The sequence below is a fragment of the Periophthalmus magnuspinnatus genome, chromosome 6, assembly GCF_009829125.3.
Source record: "Periophthalmus magnuspinnatus isolate fPerMag1 chromosome 6, fPerMag1.2.pri, whole genome shotgun sequence".
NCBI classification, from domain to species: domain Eukaryota; kingdom Metazoa; phylum Chordata; class Actinopteri; order Gobiiformes; family Gobiidae; genus Periophthalmus; species Periophthalmus magnuspinnatus.
In genome coordinates, this window is record NC_047131.1 from 14791974 (window position 1) to 14812269 (window position 20296).

General features: G+C 39.7%; 1 protein-coding gene across 1 annotated transcript in view; it reads left to right on the forward strand.

Moving 5' to 3' along the window:
• LOC117372564 (hepatocyte growth factor) overlaps nt 1–20296 on the forward strand; it is a 72779-nt gene that overhangs the window by 16913 nt on the left and 35570 nt on the right. Inside the window, exons 3-5 of the mRNA XM_033968384.2 lie at nt 2068–2180; nt 5203–5317; nt 12313–12461. Coding sequence (XP_033824275.1) covers nt 2068–2180; nt 5203–5317; nt 12313–12461 — 377 coding nt within the window. The remainder of the gene's footprint in view (nt 1–2067; nt 2181–5202; nt 5318–12312; nt 12462–20296) is intronic.

Here is a 20296-nt window from a genome sequence, read left to right on the forward strand (position 1 = left end):
ATTAGCAGGCCTGGTTTTACGCAGATCAGGCCTGTAACTTAGTCTGGTAGCGCCACCTGCATGTCTCAATGAAAAAAAGTTAAGTTTAATACCATAACTAACTAATGAAAAATGTAGTAACTTGCGCTTAAAATCTATAAGATGCTCTACTTTTTTGTCAAATTGTGTCTTAATCGACTAGAATTGTTATTTGCCAACTAATAACTTTTAAGGTTTTGGTTGTGAATTCTCTCTTGTTTAGATGTAAATACTTACTTCAGTAGTAGTTGTTTGCATACCCATCTATTTTATTATTATTATTTTTATCCGTTGAGCTTGTGGTCTTCTGTTTTGGATTTTAGGTCAGATATTTGGTTGGATCAGATCAGAAATGCATTTTTGTAAAATATTTTGAGAAATTTTTTGCCAGTCCAACACCTCACCCCTTAACTAATCTATATATTCACGACCACCAGTTTTTTTAATTTACCTTGACATCTTTCAACTACTGTCTATAATTACCGTCAGAACAGTCACGCGACGGGACAGAGGACAATAAACACCATCGCTGGATAAAAGAGGCAATATGAATTTGGAAACGTGCCCATAAACTTAGATGAGCGTTCTTGCTTTCCCACTCTTGGGCTACTGTTCTGAAGAAGTCAGACTGCAGAGAGTGCTGTCATCCATAGACTGATGGTTTTCATTACTGTTATTTGTTCAAATCAGTATTTATTTTTTTGTATTAATTACATCCATCCATCCATTTTCTTCCGCTTATCCGGAGCTGGGTCGTGGGGAAAGCAGTCTAAGCAGGGACTGCCAGACTTCCTTCACCTCCAGCTCCTCCGGTGGGATCTCAAGGCATTCCCAGGCCAGCCGAGAGACATAGTCGCTCCAGCATGTCCTGTGTCTTCCACGGAGCCTCCTCCCGGTGGGACATGCCCGGAACACCTCCCCAGAGAGATATTAATTACAATGATTAGGATTTGGGTATCAATAATTTTGACCCCCTATGGTGCCAAAATTCTGTTTTCCCAATAAGACGCCAATGGAGATTTTTGAAATGATAAATCCTTAAATTTGCTTTCATTCATAAATGTATTTACCAGAAGTGGCCCAGTTTGTTTTGTTTTTTTCACTTTTTCATATTGTTCATATTGTACTTTGTGTATGAGATGTAATATACAAATAAACTTGCTTTGTCTTCGTATTGATAGATTGATGCATCTCAAAGGCTGTTTTACTTCCAGCAAACATGTTGTTTAAGGCATTTAAGACAGGGAGTGACAGGTTTAGCTGTGACACCTTTATTCCCTGTGTTCCCTGTGACACCGGTGTATTGTAAAACCTGAACTGTCTGACACAAAATCAGACCACTGCACACTATCTTAATCTAATTATTAAACCTTTTATGGATTGCAAACTTGTTCAAAAGCCACATAAGTCATTTTTAAAGCTTGGAGATGAGAGCTGGTTGGCTGTGTTTTGTCTTGTGGTCCAAGATATTCTAAAGAAAGTGGATAACAAAGCATGTGAATATTAGCAATGAGCCAAAGAGTTTGTGAGAGCTTGGAACTAGTTAAACAGATTTATACCTGCTTTTTCCTTTTAATGGTTTGAAAATATAGGTAGCTTATTCCAGTTTTAGGGAAACATATGGAAAATTGACTTTCAACCCGATTATATTGTTGTCCCGTTATCAAAATATATAATTGGAGTTGTATTTTGTCTCATTCACACCTGTTTCTACTAAATCCAAAGTCGTCTTTTCTGAGCACTCAAAATACTCTGTATTTTGCCTAGTTTGTTACATCACAGGTAAAGATACGGGCTTCTCCTATTCAGTTTTTAAGACCATAAATCATCACCAACCTCATTCTGTTGTCAAGTCAAGTTCAACAAGGTGATCAAAAGCATGTTTAAAAGAGAATTAAAGCTAAAAGAATGTATAAGTGTTCTTTAAACTTTAGTATTATGTACACATGCCAAGTCTACCAGAGGTGCAATGATGTTGCCCTCTCTACTTACCAGCACATTAATGTATTTATTCATTTATTTACCTATCTAATCTCCTCCTTTCCCCAGAGCTTTCCTCTATGACCATAAAAACAGGAAGTGCCAGTGGTTGTCCTTTGACCGGAACTCTCCAGGAGTCCAGGCTGTGCAGAACTTCAACTTTGACCTGTACCAGAAGAAAGGTGTGTGTCTCCCCCCCTCCATCTCTCAATCCGACACCAGTTATCACTCCATTCACGATATTTAGGTCTGAAGAGGAAGGGCAGGGGCCAGTTGTGTTTACAGTAGATTAAGTTCATTATCAGTCATTTGGAGCTTGGTAACTATGGAAAGTCCCCATTGCTGTTCATAAGAGTGCATGACATGGGTGCATAGAAAGATTGTTAACTGTAATATCAAAGTGGCACAGTTGGTTAGGTATCAGCCCACCAATGAAGGGATTGCTAGTTTGAACTGCAACTCCAAGCACTTATAGTTGGTTTTCATTCACATACTTATTATACTGATATTATTATACTGATAGTTTGAGTATTGAGTTGAGACAGGGGGAAGGTGAAACTGAACATTCTGATGAGCACTTGATCAAATGCATAATTAGTCAAAATGTGAATTAAACACTCAAAAGGAAGTAGGAAATATAGTCTCCCTGGAAGGGCTGTCAAAAGTATTGAAAATCAGATAGTAATCGATACTTAAAACTAGATACTCATTTGAGCAGGCATCGATACTAAAAAAAAGCCACATTCACAGGACAGAAATGAAGCTTTCCTGAATAGCTTTAGAATGATCTTGCGCTGTATCATAACAGGTATAAGACGCAGAATATACGCCCATGGACCACATGAAGCAGACCTGGACAAATGAGGAATTACACAGATATAATACCACATGTTAATGTAAAAGAAAGTACTATGATTTGAGTCACATTACATTGTCTAAATAAAGAATGTTTTTAATTATCATTCTGGCATTGGAATTGAAATTGATATTTATTGGGTTTATTCCATAGTATCAAAATCAAGTTCAAGTTCAGTTTACAGCTGTAAGTAAGGATTACATTTGTAACTAAAGTGAATGCTAATAAATGCTAAAAATACTTTAAGGGCATATGACAGGTTTTCATGTTTTTCTAATTATGACTTAGTTTGGTGGGATAGTAACTGTGGTCAGTATTTATCATAGCTTTCTGACAGTTTGTTGTTGAAAAATACATGAAGTAGTTCTGTGTTTTAAAATGAATCCTTCTATCTATATCATCAACATAAACATTTTCAAATGCAGGTACAATATACACACAAGGAACACATTTATCTGACAGTTTATAGTCATATAAATCAATAAATGTGTTTTACTTTATTTTTATTTGTTGAGCAATAACTATTGAGTAAATTTGACGAGCTCTGGCCCTAACAATATGGTTGCTAAGTAACAGTTATGGATTATTTCAATGTATGTTACATCTGCTGTGCACGTCCAACCAAGGAGTCAAATTATAAACTTTACATTAATTGCCAAACTAGGGAAAACTAGGCAAGATTTACAGTAGGTATAGTTATATTTATAGTAGTTTTAAAAAATACAATCATTTTAATTTTACCCCATGGATTTTTCCACTACTCAACAATCTAATAGTGAATGTTTTCCATGTCATCTGTTAACATCCTGGACTAGTTTGTGCTAACGTCCTGCAGCTGATTTGAAAAGCAGACCCATCTTTTGGCATTGTCCTCTTTGTCAAACACAGACAGTGAATCTTCTGTCTGCTTTCCTCATTAAACATGTGCACATCAGGACTGCACGATTCATCGCAAATCAAATTGTAATTTGTATTGTCAAAAATTAGCAAATAATTTCAAGTGGGTCATAATTTAGTCTATTCTGTATTATAGTAAGTGTGCAAGCAACGTGCGGTTTGCTGGTTTGTTTGTCCCTCTCTACTTCTGTGTTTCCTATCCTTCCCTCTGCTTTATTCTTGGGGGCATAAAATGAAATGACCAGGTACAGACTGTGTCCCAAATGTAACATTTGCAGCTCAAACTTCGTACAGTTGCCTGTTGATCTTTGCTACAGTCTTCATCTCGCTTCCACAGCTGCGCCTGTCAGACACTCGCTCTGCTCACACTGCTTCAATGACCCGCGGCCCCCGCACCAGCTCTCCTCTGCTGGGGCTTCTTTAGGAGCCTGACCTTTGGAGACATGCAAACATGGAAATGATCCAATACCACGTAGCGTGCACCATTTACCAGTGCTGATGATTCATTGTTGCCTATTAGCTATGATTTAAATGTGATACGTGCAAAGAAGGAGCTCAAGAGGTGGAGTTATGGTCATGGTGGTTTTGTGACCCTATTTAATAGCCTAATAGCCTACATAAATGTATCAATATGAAGAAATAAAATCATCCTTCCATCTGCCTATTAAACAAATCGCACCATGTGTGCATTGCTTATTAGAACTAAATAGAAAATAATGGACTCTGAAACTGTATGCAGACTGCACTCTTACTGTAAAAAAACAACTGAAACAGGGTTGCCAGTACTTTAACCTGCATATAAAGGACACATACAAGTTTTTGTTCTCAATATCTCAGAGAACTCACCTCTAGAATTCACTCACTTGAGCTGAGGAGGCTGCACTAGCACTGATGAATGATTGACTCCAGGTGGGAGATTTAAGTAGTGACAATTCAGCTCAGAGAGAGTCCTTTTACATGTAAACCAACTGGATTTCAGAATTAAAAGAATTGAAATGGCAACCCAAATGAGAGACTCATGTGAGGCTCATTCTGCTTTCTGATTGGATAATTGTCTTGAGAAACAAAACACCAAATTATAAATAAATGGGACATCACGTCCAGTGTTTTTTAATTAAGAATAAATCAACATAACAATTGTCATTGATAAAATTCATATTCTGAACATGTTTACACTTTAAAGTCTAAGTTTTTGTAATCTTACATATTACATTTTTCAGTTCATTTCTCAACAGTGATATTTACAGCATGTTTTATCATATTTTTGATTGATTGTAAACCAATCATCAGATTATTCTCATGCGAATAAACCAACAAATGGTGCATTTGTTATTAGTATTATTTTGTTTTGCATTTCATGTCAGTCTACTCTCAAAAGTTTAATGCTCCAGGACGTGCTGATTCTTCAAAGTAAAAATATATTTGTCTTTCTTGTCTTGTGTCTCTTCCAGACTACATTCGTGAGTGCATTGTGGGTACTGGGCAGAGTTACCGCGGGCGAAGATCAGTGACAGTGGATGGGGTCATGTGTCAGGCCTGGTCCTCACCCATCCCACACGAGCACAAGTAAGTCCCAGGAGATTACGATGGGACTGGATAACAGACAGCTAGCTTGACCACAAAACTTTAACCTCTGAAGGTTGTGAAAGATGCTTATACACTTATCACAGTGAATAATTAGGATGCTTGGAATATATACTGAGGAATAATTTTAGACCACTGAAAATTGAAAATGAACAAGTTCTGTTTTTTTTTTTTTTATCGGATACAGTGCTACTAAGACCAAAAACTTTAATTTTGAAAAAAATATGTAATTCCATGGCAAATTATAACAAAAATATTCTTGAACAAACCTGCCTACAAATTGTTGCAGTATATTAACAAAATTGGAGTAATTCCCTTGTCCATTCAGACTTTACAAAACATGGAAAAGAGGGCAAAAAGTTCCCACTGCAGTTAATGACCATGATCAGCTTGGCCTCAGTTGGTAAGAGAACAGCGCCCTTCACTGGATCAGACCTGCCCCCCGGCTCCTCATCAGTTTGTCTATGGTCCATGCAGCCATCCCACAAGCTGAAACGAGAGCCACCCTGGAGCTCAAGTATCACACAAACACCGTGCTGTACACACTGTCCAATCGCATGGACATACCCACTGTGGTAATGCACATCGGCCTCAAGGACATTAAACTACAACAGTCCGAGGTGTTGGAAAGTGACTTCAGATCGCCTATAGACAGTGCTAAAATTGGGGAAAAAAGGAGTAATGCCTTGTCAAATTCCATCTCCCCATTTCAGTGATACTGAAAGGTTATCACAGTGCTCTAGGAATTCCTTTTATGGATATTTTTTGTGGCTTCTGAAAGAGGAATAATCCATTTGCCCGCGATATCATACATTTAAATAGTTTGATACTCACAAAGTTTTTTCCTGACCCTAACACTGGAGTTTGCACCTAATAGGCCTACTGAGTGAATGAGTGACTAGGTTCTGAGAGGGATCTGATACTTTCCTCTTAGAACCTACGGTAGTATTCCTACATTACCAACTGATATTTTTATTGAATTCAGCTATTGTAAATTCTAAAGAGGAAATATGTGATGCTTTTAATAGGCATTTTATCTCTCCATGTGATGATTTGGATAAGAATGGTGGTCCTTCTGATCTTGATTGTGTTGAATCTGAACCTACCAGATAACAGTCAGATTTTCTTTTTTAGACCTTTCATTTACACGGAGGTCTTAAATGCACTCTGCTCCATAGACCCAAAGAAGTCCACGGAAGCTGATGGCCTTGATCCACACCTTCTATTACTAGCTGCCCCATATTTAATTCAATCTCTATTACATATTTTTAATTTAGCATTTCAAATGGCAGTTATACCAGAATTGTGGAAAACGGCACATGTTTTGCCTTAACATAAAGATTGGACAACTAAAACTGTAAATAGTTTCTGGAAAAAATCTAAATGACCTTTTCTTGCAAAAGTTTTAGAAGTGTTAGTTCCTAATAAAGTTACAATTTACTTAAGACTTCAAAATTGTGTATTTATTTATCTGTCAGGTTTGAGTAAAAGGCAGAATACTGTCACTGCATCCGCAAAAGTTTTAAATGACATTTTCACAGGTTTTGATGACACACAAGCTTGTATAGCAGTGTCTGTTGATTTAACTAAACCTTTCGATTCAGTGGATCATAAAATCCTCTTGAAGTGCCTGAAGTATATTGGATTTGACAATGGTACATGTAATTTGTTCCAAAATTCTCTTTCAAACAGAATCCAGTTAAAATCCTTTTTTCTTTTTTTCTTTTTTTAGCTTTAAGCAAAGGAGTGCCCTAAGGCTCAATTTTAGGCCCGCTACATTTTACTGTATTTATTACTTACAATTCTTTATACACTAAATGGTGCCTTGATTGAAAGTGTCACCACCTATCAATATCTTGGGTTTTGGCTTGACGAAAACGTATCCTTTAAAATACATATATCGGAATTATGTTTAAACGGTTTTAAATGTTATATCCCAATGAATTACAGAAAATAAATTGTTTAAGCAACCTTTCTTTCTGTACTATGGAGCTGTAATATGCATACAGATTTTAGCCTCTACTTTAAAACCTTCATATACACTCTTTCACTCAGCCCTTGGTTTGATAACAGGCAATGAATTTAAAACCATCACTGTACGCTCTATGAAAAAGTAGGTTGGCCGTCGCTATCTCAGAAGAGAACACTGTATAAAATGTAATCATACGGGACTACTTGATAGACTGCCTAAATATCTCACTTGCTTGTGATATGGGAAACTTTTAATACAAGATCTTAGGATTGTCTGGCCACACTAGAACTGAAATATGAAAAAAAAAAAAGCTTTTGGCTATTTTGCTTCCCAAAAATGGAATACATTTCAAGGACACAACTGGATACGTTTCGCCACTAATGCACTTTGAGAGAGTCTGGTATTCTCAATGGGCTCTGCCTGTATAAATAAAGATAAATTAATTAAATTAAAACTATAAAACTAATTAAAACTTATGCACACATGTATGTGTGTGTAAAAAATACAGAGCAGAGAGTGTAGATGGGCTAGGTAGATGACTCCTGAAAATTTCAGAACGGTCAAGCCTCAAATAATACAGGATTACTCAACCAAGTATGAATCAATCAAAACAGCTACAACTTTGAGTAAGCTATTTATGAGGGATTATTGGTATGATTAAACACACAAAAGTCTAGTTTACTATTTTCACATTAAAATAATAAATGACCACACATGTTGCCACTCTTTTCAAACATAATTTACAGCTTTGATATTGACTGTTCGGAACTAAAAGTTTGCACACTCTTGTTGGCTTTGTGTAATTAGCCAGTAGCCTGCGGCCGTGGCGTTAGCATGTTAGCGTGTGATTTATTAGCGCTTGATTGGGCTCCTGTGATCACTCACTCATCTGCTCTTACCTCACTGTTATAGCGTTTTACAAGCACCGCATCATTTCCTGTGGCCCTTTGTCTTGTTTATCTAGGTGTGCACACATCTGTGGATTTCATTCACACACTATATCATATTCGATGCAATTTGGATCATTTTGGTGTTGGGGGAAGGCAAGTTATAGATTTGATGATAAATGTATGTAAAGGGTCATAGTAAAGGCTTTGGTTATAGAGTGTTTGGGCTGTTGTGAGTGATCTGTAAAGACAGATTGGAGAGGAATAGCATAAAAAATGTGAAAAACAGAACTAGCTCATTTTAAACGTTCTGCCGTGGTCCACAGTTAATAATATTCCTGACCTGATGCATTCTGAGCATCCTAATTACTCACCACTATGAGTTTATGAGGGTTTTTCACAACAGAGCAGAGTGGAGCAAAATTTGCCATGATGGTAAAGCTAACAACAAATTGCATGCTAATGAGCACTTCCTGATTAGCATACAAAAAATGCTTTCTAATTAGATTCAGATACATTTTAAGACAATTTTTTCTCAAATACATGGTGCAGGATCTTTAACTAATGGTAGAGACGGCTGCCCATTTAAGTTAATAGGGCGATCTCAATGCTGCATGTCTCTAGTTTAGCCTTTAGTGGTACATCTGGTGGCTGCCCTGCCCACCAACCATGTGCTGCAGTACAAATGAGTGGCCACTAATCCAGCTCAAGACAGGTCTAAGATAGCAATACCCTGTCCAGTTACGTTAATAGATCCATGCACAATACAGACTTAAGTAGCGCTGAAGATATAAGATACATATGCTGTCTTTGGAAATCATGCTGTTAGACCTCTACAAACATGTTCTAAAATGCATGGGATTTAGTTTAGCAGTTCATCCAAGTAACGAGAATCCATCTTGTACTGCAGCTTGAGCCACTGGTTGACCCATCCAATCACAGGGCAGCTTTAGGCAGGGCAGTAGAACTGAATCAAGACACTAATGTGAGGTCAAAAGTATCGAAAATCTAGTATCAAAACTAGATACTTCTTTGAGCAGGTATCGGCACTGAAAAAGTCACATTTACAGGACAGAAATGAACCTTTTCTGAAGAGCGTTAGAATGACCTTGAGCTGTATTAGAACAAGAATAAGAACACATAGACTAGTATACACCCATGGACCATTACGGAACCTACCTGGACACTGAGGGATTGGGCAGATATAAGGCCACATGGGAGTATAAAAGAAGGCATAATAATTTAATATTTAAAGTCACATTTTATTGTTTTGTTTTTTTTAATTATCATTGTGGTATCGAAACTGGTATTCCTTAGTATCCAAGTATTTGAAATTTTAGTACCGTGACACTACTACTGACTACTCTAATGTGAAGTGTCTTGCCCAAGTTCATCATGGCAGAATGAACTCTCTAGAGTGGCTTTCGAATCACCAACCCTCTTGTAATAAAGGTAACTGCCCTACCAGTTGAGCCTCTTTTACCCTAAAACAATGAACCAGAGGATTGCAAGTTTGATTCCCACCATGCACATACGATATCCTTGTTTCCTTTAGTAAGACTGCTATTACTCAAGACACGGCAATCATTGAGTTGATAAGGCGAACACTTTAACAATCAATGTTGGTTTTAAAATCAAATGCGGATGACTTCATGTTTGTTATCTTCAACACACGATTATTCAGAGCAGGAGAATAGAAGTATGTAGTGATCTGCTTCTCCTCTGAACCTGTTTATCAGTCTTTACTAATTGAAAGCATGTGTTTTGTTATGACTTTGGTTCCTGGAGTCATGGGAAAGCTGGCACACTCTCCAGCCCACAGACAACAGAAAAGGTCAACGCTCTGTTTATTTACCCAGCCAGTGTTTGGTAGTGAACCGCAGGCTAAATACCCCAGGGAAGAGTCACAGGCCGGGGTAAAAGAATATTTCAAAAGGCTGAAGGAGAACGGTTGTCTTGACATATGTAGTGGTGGAGTATGTGGGGGCAAGTCGTTGTGGCAGTTGTTCGTTGAGGATAGATCGTTTTGAAAATGATGATGTATTTCCTTCTAGCCCTATTCACTCTCACCTGATTAATCGATCGAGTGTCTTAGTCAACCAAAATTCGTATTGTATGGGACAACTGCAGAAATGAGAAGTTAGTGAGTGAGTCTTGTGAGTGCAGTTTTAGTCAGATACAAAGAGATACGCAATAGTTTTTCCCTGCCCCCTTTTTAGCCCAAGAATTTCCTTTGTCGACTACCGCCCTACATTCTAAATTCTAATGTCAGACTACTTTTGAATGAACGCCAAGTTTAGTTTAGCATTTTAAAATCATTATTGGTTTGACATTAGCCTAAATAAAAATGCTGTGATGTATGATGGCCATAGATTCTACGTGGACTAACTGAGTGACGTCACCCATAGTGTTTAGCTCCAGCCAAATGAAGAAATGAAGGGGTGAATTTGGAGCCAAGATCCATATTTGGAATTCTGACTGCGAGTATCATAGCAACCATAGAGCCAATCCGGAGTGAGGCTGTAGAAGGTAACTCCCCTTCATACCCATACGTATGGTTTAGCAAGAAGAGGATGCTTAGCAACGCTGTCAATTAATCCTGCTAATGCTAGCAGGAGCGACCTCGGGGAAAGAAGGCACCTGATTTGTCTGTTATTAATGTTCATATCTTCATTCATGGACATAATGGCAAAATAAAAATACCAGGATCATGTAGAGTGGGTTGATATGAACCTTTGAAGACCAAAATGACTAGGTTCACTGCAGCAGTTACAGAGAGAGGGGTGACAATTGGAGCCAGGAGTTGATGGAGCCGGAATCGCACCCATGATCATCTGTTACTGATTGAGGATAGTTTGAGTGTGATAGTCGTTGCCATATGCACAGATCTGGAGACAGGCTTACAGCAGTCTGCCACAGGGCATCTGCAGCTTCTGAAGTTGCTCAAATGTATTAGGAATTTAAAAATAAATGAATGACAAACAAGGTAATTTGTTTGTCATTAATTTGTTTATTTTCTATTGCTATTAGTAATTTATAACTGTATCTATGAGAGAAATTACACTACACACAAAAATACACTACAATTGATACAATGCAATAACTAAGAGTTTGCTATCATGTATATGTATCTATGTCCAGGCCATGTTACAGGTCAGATCTGTGAAGAGGCAACCCTGCTCACTGTAAGAATCCAATGTAGTTACTAAGCAAGAAAAACACCTGTAATTGAATAACTGCAAGATAGATACGTGCTACGTACTGTGAAATATTCCAGACCAAGGCATGATATTGCCATAGAGATATGAAGGTACCAGACCCTCCCCTGGAAAAGTTACATAGTGCACCTTTTAAAAACGATAAGCAAATACCAGGTTATGAAAATGATGTATGTTGTTTTCTAAAAGTGAAGTTATGACTCCTTGCGTGTCATGGTTCAGGTGGAGCTTTACTTAATCAGAAATGTAAAATTCCTGCAGTATCTGAAGGAGTGGTCCAAGATATCTTAGTTTTGGCTCAGAGCTATTTCGTTTGAACCTTTTTTTTTAATAAACATTTGGCCGTCAATGTCAGTTCATTTTCGCTGCACCAAAGCATGTGAGCTATCTTCTGTTCTGTGTCTGTCTTGAATTGAAGTGAGGCAGCATGTCCTTGAATGTTGGTTTGAAAATGTACTTTTTGTACAGATTTTTCTCTTCATATTTCTGACTATGTTCAATATATTTTTAATGAAACCAGTCCAGAGCTTCTGCATGTTTTTAAAGTCAACACACCTTGACTGAACTGTTAAATTTGCATTTTTCAAAGGGGCTTACTACGCAGCTAATCATCTTCAGTGCATTCAGGTTTTAGCCTCATTTAAAGGGCCCATATTACACTATTGTTATAATGTTGTTTTCTCATCAAAAATAAACCTAAAGTTTAGTTTTATTTTATTCATACATGTTTAACTCAACAAACCTTGCATATTCAGGCTAGGAGTTCTCTCAAACAGAAAACAGTCTGTTCTGTCTCCAGGTTGTACGTTTACTTGTACATCTTTGAGTGCTTTTTCATCACTATAACTTCATAAATACAGATATTTATTGATGGGTGTGTCTTTCCGTTGCTTTTGTCAGGTTCATGTCGAGGAGATTTCGGAAGAAGGACCTGCGGGAGAACTACTGCAGGAACCCAGACAACTCAACGGTGGGCCCCTGGTGCTTCACCACTGACCCTCGGCCCCACATGAGACACCAGGAGTGTGGCATCCCTCAGTGCTCTCAGGGTGAGTCAGGCAAACCATGTACACAGCCATGGAGACGTTTGGATGTTGTTTTGTTCTTTTTTGTGTCTTATACTCTGAAAGGGGCTTAAAATATTAGAGAAATAGCTGTGATTTGCAAACACTTTTGCTGGTGCGCTGTTAGCATGCTAATCATTGTTACCATTACTGTGATAGCCGGCATGTGAAAAATTAGATAAGCACTTGTAAATTAGGACACTCAGAATGCATTTTTTTAGCATTAGCTACAACATCATTAGTACATTTTTCCAGTTTACAACAAGATTTAAAGTATCTATGAAGAATTAAGAGAGCTTGTAACCATGCTCACTCATCAAAAATATACCTGGAGTTGTGTTTTGCTTCAGTCACCACATTTGAGTTATCCTGTTAACTGGGTTTTTTTCATTATAAGCCGCAGAATGTTGGCAGTTGTTAGGCAGAGGTTGGTAATAACCATAGACTGTATAAAGAAGTAGACTAAGGGAGTGTGATGTCACTCTCACCCTTTTGGCTCCAGTCAAATGCAGCTCATCAAGGCGAGCGGTTATAGCAGCGAATTTGGAGCTGAGTTCCATATTTGGAATTCTGACTGTAAGTATCATAGCAACCAAAGAGTCAATCTGGAGCGAAGCTGCTGAAGGTAACGCCCCTTCCCGCCTGCACCGCTGGTTTGGCAGAGGGCCGGCACTTAGCAGCGCTGTCAATCAAACCTGTTGCTAATGATAGCGGAAGCGACCTCGGGGAAATAAGACAGCTGATTTGTCTCTTATTAATGTTCATATCTTGATTTACAAACACAATAGCAAAATAAAAATACTAGGATCATTAACCAAATACCTTTACTTTTTACTCTTTTTAATTTTTTTTACTTTTTAATTTATTGGATGACTACCTTACTTCTGCTTGAGTAATAGTCATTTGAACTTTTGGCTACTTTACTCACCTCAGGAACAAACCTGGAAGTAAATGGCCATAAACATCACCAGATTCATTCTCTGCACTCTTAGTTACCAATACAATTGTATTTTTTTTATCAACTTAGCAGTGACTAATATATCATTATTGGCCAAAATATGTAAAGACCACAATAATACATGTCAGTACCTCTTTATAATAACTATAATAACTAGCCCTACTTAGAATGATTAAGGTGTAGTTATTACTTAATGGGTTAGGAGTTAGTTTTGATTGGTCAGTGCTATCTGGAGTGGGTGTGGCCTAATGTTTGCTTTTTTATCATAATGAAGTCACATAGTCATGATAACATAGTTGTAAGATTAGGAATAATATAGTCCCTGTAAAAACAATAGTTCACTTGGCTAAATGCCTTTGTTAATCCAGCTGGAGTGATATGATCGATAGCACTAAACCAGTTCTAATGGCTTCTGTTTTACCTGGGGTGATGGAGTATCTTGTCACTAAGCTGTTGGCCCCATTAAAATACAGATTGCTGTTTACAAAGTCACAAAACACACCCATAGCTGCGGGGTACGCATCAGGAACAAGGGCTTGAAGTTTGTGAATTAAAATTCTCTACCGAAGTTAAGGATAATTCAGGCTTTCTAAAATCAGAATCAGAATCAGAATCAGAATCAGAAGACTTTTATTGCCATAGTCTGTGAACACAGTTCACAAACTAGGAACTTGATACGGTGAAAAAGTGCAACATAAACACACTGAATAAATACAAATACAAATAAGAGCATGCACAAAGTTAAAAAGATATGCTTAAAAAAATCAAATGAAATACTTAAAGGGAAAAAATATGTACAATAGCAGCATCAGAACAACAGTGCAAAGTGGCTTGTTAAAGTGACCGGTGTTATAAAGTGTCCAGTTTAGTGCCGATATTATAGAGTGTTCATGAGACAAACAGCAGAGGGGAAGAAACTGTTCTTATGGCGAGAGGTTCTGGTCCCAATGGACCGTAGCCTCCTGCCAGAGGGAAGTGGCTCAAATAGTCCATGTCCAGGGTGAGAGGTGTCAGCTGCTATACGGCCTGCTCGCCCCCGAGTCCTGGAGACGTACAGGTCCTGTATAGATGGAAGGCTGCAGCCAATCACCTTCTCAGCAGAGCGCACAATGCGCTGCAGTCTCTGTCTGTCCCTGGCAGTGGCCCCAGCGAACCACACAGTGATGGAGGAGGTGAGGATGGACTCAATGATGGCCGTGTAAAACTGCACCATCATCTGGACTGGCAGCTTGCGTTTCCTCAGCTGCCGCAGGTGGAACATCCTCTGCTGGGCTTTCTTGATGAGGGAGCTGATGGTCGGCTCCCACTTGAGATCCTGGGTGATGCAGGTGCCCAGGAAGCGGAAAGAGTCCACAGTGGTGATGGGGGAGTCCGTCAGGGTGAGGGGAGGCAGGGGGGCTGTGACTTTCCTGAAGTCCACGATCATCTCCACCGTCTTCTGGGCGTTGAGCTCCAGGTTGTTGCTGCTGCACCAGGACACCAGCCGGTCCACCTCCCTCCTGTAGGCAGACTCATCGCTGTCCGAGATGAGTCCGATGAGGGTGGTGTCATCCGCAAACTTAACCAGTTTGACGGAGTCGTGGCTGGAGGTGCAGCAGTTGGTGTACAGGGAGAAGAGCAGGGGAGAAAGTACACAGCCCTGTGGAGATCCTGTGCTGATAGTCCGAGTGTCCGAGACATTCTTCCCCAGCCGCACGCGCTGTCTCCTGTCTGTCAGGAAGTCAGTGATCCACCTGCAGGTGGAGTCAGGCACGTTGAGCTGAGCGAGCTTGTCCTGGAGCAGAGCAGGGAGGATGGTGTTGAATGCAGAGCTGAAGTCCACAAACAGGATCCTGGCGTAGGTTCCCGGGGAGTCCAGATGCTGGAGGATGAAGTGAAGGGCCAGGTTAATGGCGTCGTCCACAGACCGATTGGCTCTGTAGGCAAACTGCAGAGGGTCCAGGAGGGGGGAGGTGAAGGACTTGAGGTGGTGCAGGACCAGGCGCTCAAATGACTTCATGACTACAGACGTCAGCGCCACAGGTCTGTAGTCATTAAGTCCAGTGATCCTGGGCTTCTTGGGGACGGGGACAATGGTGGACAGCTTGAAGCAGGCTGGGACATGACATGACTCCAGGGAGGTGTTAAAAATGTCCGTGAAGACAGGAGCCAGTTCCTCAGCACAGTGTCTAAGGGTGGAAGGAGAGACACCGTCTGGGCCCGCGGCCTTACGGGGATTCTGCTTCCTGAAAAGCTTAGTCACGTCCTGCTCCACAACTGTGAGGGCAGTGGGGGAGGAGGGGGGGTCCGAGGTGGGTTTGGAGGTAATGTCCATGATGGTGGGGGAGGAGGGGGAGGGGTGTGAAACTTCAAACCTCGCATAAAAGCCGTTTAACTTTTCTGCTAGTTGTTTGTTGTCCACGGCGGGAGGGGCTTTGGGCCTGTAGTTGGTGATTTGCCTAAGCCCTCTCCAGACAGAAGCAGAGTCGTTGGTGGAGAATTGCTGCTCCAGACGTGTATTGTACTTCGCTTTAGCCTTTTCCACCTCTTTGCTAAACGCATACTTGCAACGCCTGTAGCCTTCACGATCTCCTGCCCTGAAAGCCATCTCCTTTTCCCTCCTCAAATGTCTAAGTCTGGGTGTGAACCAGGGTTTGTCGTTGTTAAAAGTCACCCTAGTGCATGATGGAATGATGCTGTCCTCACAGAACTGAATGTATGACGTCACAGTATCTGTGTACTCATCCAAACTGTCTGTGGCAGCCTTAAACACATCCCAGTCTGTAGTGTCCAAACATGTGCGAAGCTCCTCCACAGCCTCACTGGTCCACTTCTTAGAAGTCCTCACAGCAGGTTTGGAGAGTTTCAGCCGTTGTTTGTAAGCAGGGATGAGGTGAACCATGACGTGATCAGAGTATCCTAGAGCAGCGCGGGGCACGGCTCTGTAGGCTCCACTGACCGTTGTGTAACAGTGATCCAGCGTCGTCTGCTCTCTCGTCGGGCAATTAATAAACTGTTTATATTTGGGTAGTTCCTGGCTCAGATTTCCCTTATTAAAATCCCCCAGGATGATCAGTAAAGAGTCCGGTAAGGTTCGCTCCACATCCAGAATCTGCTCCGCGAGCACGCGCTGGGCCTCGTGCGTGTCCGCGCACGGAGGGATGTAAACAGCGGCCAGAATGAATGAAGTGAACTCACGTGGAGAATAGAAAGGCCTACAGTTAATGAAAAGATATTCCACGGCGGGAGAGCAGTGTTGGGAGATCACAGTCACATCCGTACACCAGGCGTTGTTGATGAAGAAACAGACACCTCCACCTTTCGTCTTTCCCCCGGAGAGTCCCCGTTGTCTGTCCGCGCGGAGGAGTTGGAATCCCTCCAGTTGAAGCGCACAGTCCGGGATACGCTCATTGAGCCATGTCTCCGTGAAGCATAAGACGCAAGAGGAAGAGAAGTCTTTGTTTCTCCTCATCAGCAGCGCCAGTTCGTCCGTCTTGTTGCTGAGTGAGCGAACGTTAGACAGGAAAATTCCAGGTAGGGGCGTGCGAGCGCCGCGTCTCCGGAGGCGCACCAAGGCCCCTGCCCGCTTTCCTCGTCTTCGGCGTCTCACTCTTTTGGCCAAAGAGTGAACAAAATCTACTGCAGGAACTAAAAAGACCGGCAGTAGATCTTGAAAAAAAATGATTGTATAACCGAAAATAGTGAAGTATAGAAAGTAGGGCTCCAAGATTAACCACAATTTCCAACACAAACAACAAAATAGCCTGTCTTATAAAAACTGCTAACCTAGTAGTTTAGATCTGTATAAACATGTTCTGAAATGTGATTCTTGTGTGTTTGTCAGTTCATATTCAGTCTTTTTGTCAATTGTCAGTTTAAAATGTGAATTTGAACTAATTCCCATTATTAAAGCAAATCACAAATCTAATCACAATGCTTGTCATTGGGTTAGGTGAGTGTCACCCTCTGATGATAACAAAAGGAAATGGAATATGTTAATACAGCTTATTAGCAGCATAGCTATTAACAGCAAGAAGATAGTAGCTTAGTGTTCTGAAATGTGGTGAAAGGACAGCTCAGAATCAGTTTGGTTAAGGTATGTAGACATCATTAGCATCAGTGATTGTCAAAACCTATGTAACAACCCACTAGTTGCTGCATTCCAAATAGGAAGTGATCATGGGCGCGCTTCCGGCTCCATCGACTCTAGCTCCAAATCACTTTACACTGAAAAATTGTCACCCCTCTCTCTGTGATTGCTGCAGTGGACCTCGTCATTTTGTCCATGAATCAAGATATGAACATTAGTAACAGACAAATCAGGCATCTTCTTTCCCCTGAGGCCACTCCTGCTAGCATTAGAGTTTAATTGACTGGAGCCAAACGCTACGGGTGACGTCACACTCTCTCTGTCCACTTCTTTATACAGTCTATGGAAATAAAGTTATGTTTAACTGTAAAGGTGCCCTGTGTTACTTTTCTGCTTGTCTCCATAGAGATTTTAATGCTTTGTCTGGATCTTCCATCTGAACAGTTCCATAATACAACTTTAATCCAAATATGTTTCTGTCTGTTACTTGCAGTGGGTATTCTTACCTATTATGTATAAGACAGGATCTTGCTCTGAAGTTTTTAAATATGAAGGATTGGTTTAGTTGTCTTATCAAACGTGGAACCTTCTTGAACCTTCTTAGATGGAACAATAATTTCAGGGGATCAATATTTATCATGTGTTCCTCTTCTTTTGCAGGACTGCTAACTGCTACTGCTAACCCTGTAGTTTAGACTTGTACAAACATGTTCTGAAATGCGATTCTTGCATTAGTTTGTCAGTTCATATTTCAATCGTGTTGTTAATTCTGGACATATTTAATACATTAACATTGAACATAATTCTATTATTAAAACAGAAATTGGCAATCACAATGCATGTCAGAAAAACGCAATTAGATATATTTCCCAAATCGTTGAGGCCTATTGCTAACCACTCTGCCACCTCTTACCAGGCGTAGCTGACAGCCACGCACACAACAGGTTAAATCCAAGCTGACATCCTCTTTATCACTGCCCATGCTGCTCTCCAACTTGCCAATTGCCTCTTGATAGTCTATTTGTGGTGAATTTGGAAATAGCGCTGGCTCTTTTCACGAGCTAATTTTGCGTTTTCATAAGTGCCCCGGTTTGCTCTGTATCCCGGGGCCAGCTATAGTGCTTTCCAGGTGTGGGCTTCAACTTACCCAGTCTGCTCCCATTTCATCACTTTTGAGTTTTAAGGGCTCTAAAGCTAAAGACGGCCATGTTGGAATGTAGTTGGATGAGAGTGATACCAGTATTTTGTATGAAAAATTGTTTGCTGTTTTACTGTAATGAGTTGCAGATGTTGAGCACTTTGATGTAGCTGTTGAAGCAGTTTTCCAATATGTGAAAGGTGATATACGGGGAAAACAATTTAACCAAAACCGATATTTTGACTATTCCTAATAATATAATAAGTCCTTTGCTGTAAGTGTGCTGTGTTTATTGTCCGATAATCAGGATGTAGTGACCATTACCATGATGGAAAAACTTGTTACTGGTCTCTGAAAAGTGCTTATAAACTCACTGTGGTCAATAATTAGCATGATGTGTAAAATTAGCTGTTATCCGTTTTTCATGTTTTTGTAGAGTGCATTTAACCAGACAAAATGTAATTCTGTTACGTTATACATTTCAGATAATAATGAACACAGCTTTGGACTTTAGAACGAATATGATATGGTCTACTTTATTGTCACATTTGTACATACTTTTGACATGATTCTTATTTGTTTGTCGTTTTCTCTGTCACTGCCACTTTCAACACTTGCATTACCTGCCTGGCGCCCTCTGCTGAAAACAGTGGGGAGTGAAACATTTTGAGAAAATAAATTAGCAGCATGGCTATTATTGTCAAAATTATGCTGAGAGATATATCCTTTATAAAGATGGATATTTAAACTCTGAAATAATCATAGTTAGTTTGTAGCTCTCCTTTAGCAGTACTAGGAAATCCTAACCTTTGCCCTTAAACTGATGGAAAACATATCTATTACTTCAATCCCATGTCAGACAATAGACAGAGACAAAAATGACTGGAGACATGCCCAGCTATAGAAAACATTAGCAAAGTCACTAAGTCGCTAAACGAAGCTAATGGTGCAGTCTTGTTTTATGAGGAGTTAGCGTCTGTTTTTAGTTCATTGCATCTCAAAGCTTTACTGCAGTGACTCATCCAGTGGAAAAAAAAGTTATGTGAATATTAAAATGGTGCTAAGGTATAAGGTAAGCTCAGTCTGAAGAAATGAATTGAAATCAACATTCAAATCTTGTATAATTCATAGTAATACAAAAAAACGTACGTAAAACACATGACAGTAGTATCTGTACGTTTCCACATGAAATTCTTTGGTGAATATTCACTGAAGTTCTTGCTACACAGGTTGGTAGTGATTGCGATTATAATAAATAAGATCAGAAGAGGAGTGTACATGTAAAAGTACATGTTATTTAATTTAAAGGCATGTAGCTTATTTTTACTGTAAAAATGTAAAACAAAACAAGTATTTTTAACGGTTTGCAGTGGTTCAAAGCTCCTCACTTACCTTAAGCATTCTGAGCATCTTACTTATTCACTTCAATGAGGTTAAAAGCACTTATCCCACGGTAAAGATAACAATAATTAACATGCTAACGTACACTTCCTGATTCTGTGAGAAGAAAACACTTTATAATTAGATTTTGACATAGACTAGAGGTACTTAAGCAATGTATCTGTATTGGGACAAGACCCATTTTGTTCAGATATATGGGAAACTAATTGGGGGCAGGACCTTTAAGTAATCTAGTTTGGTAAATTAGACTATTT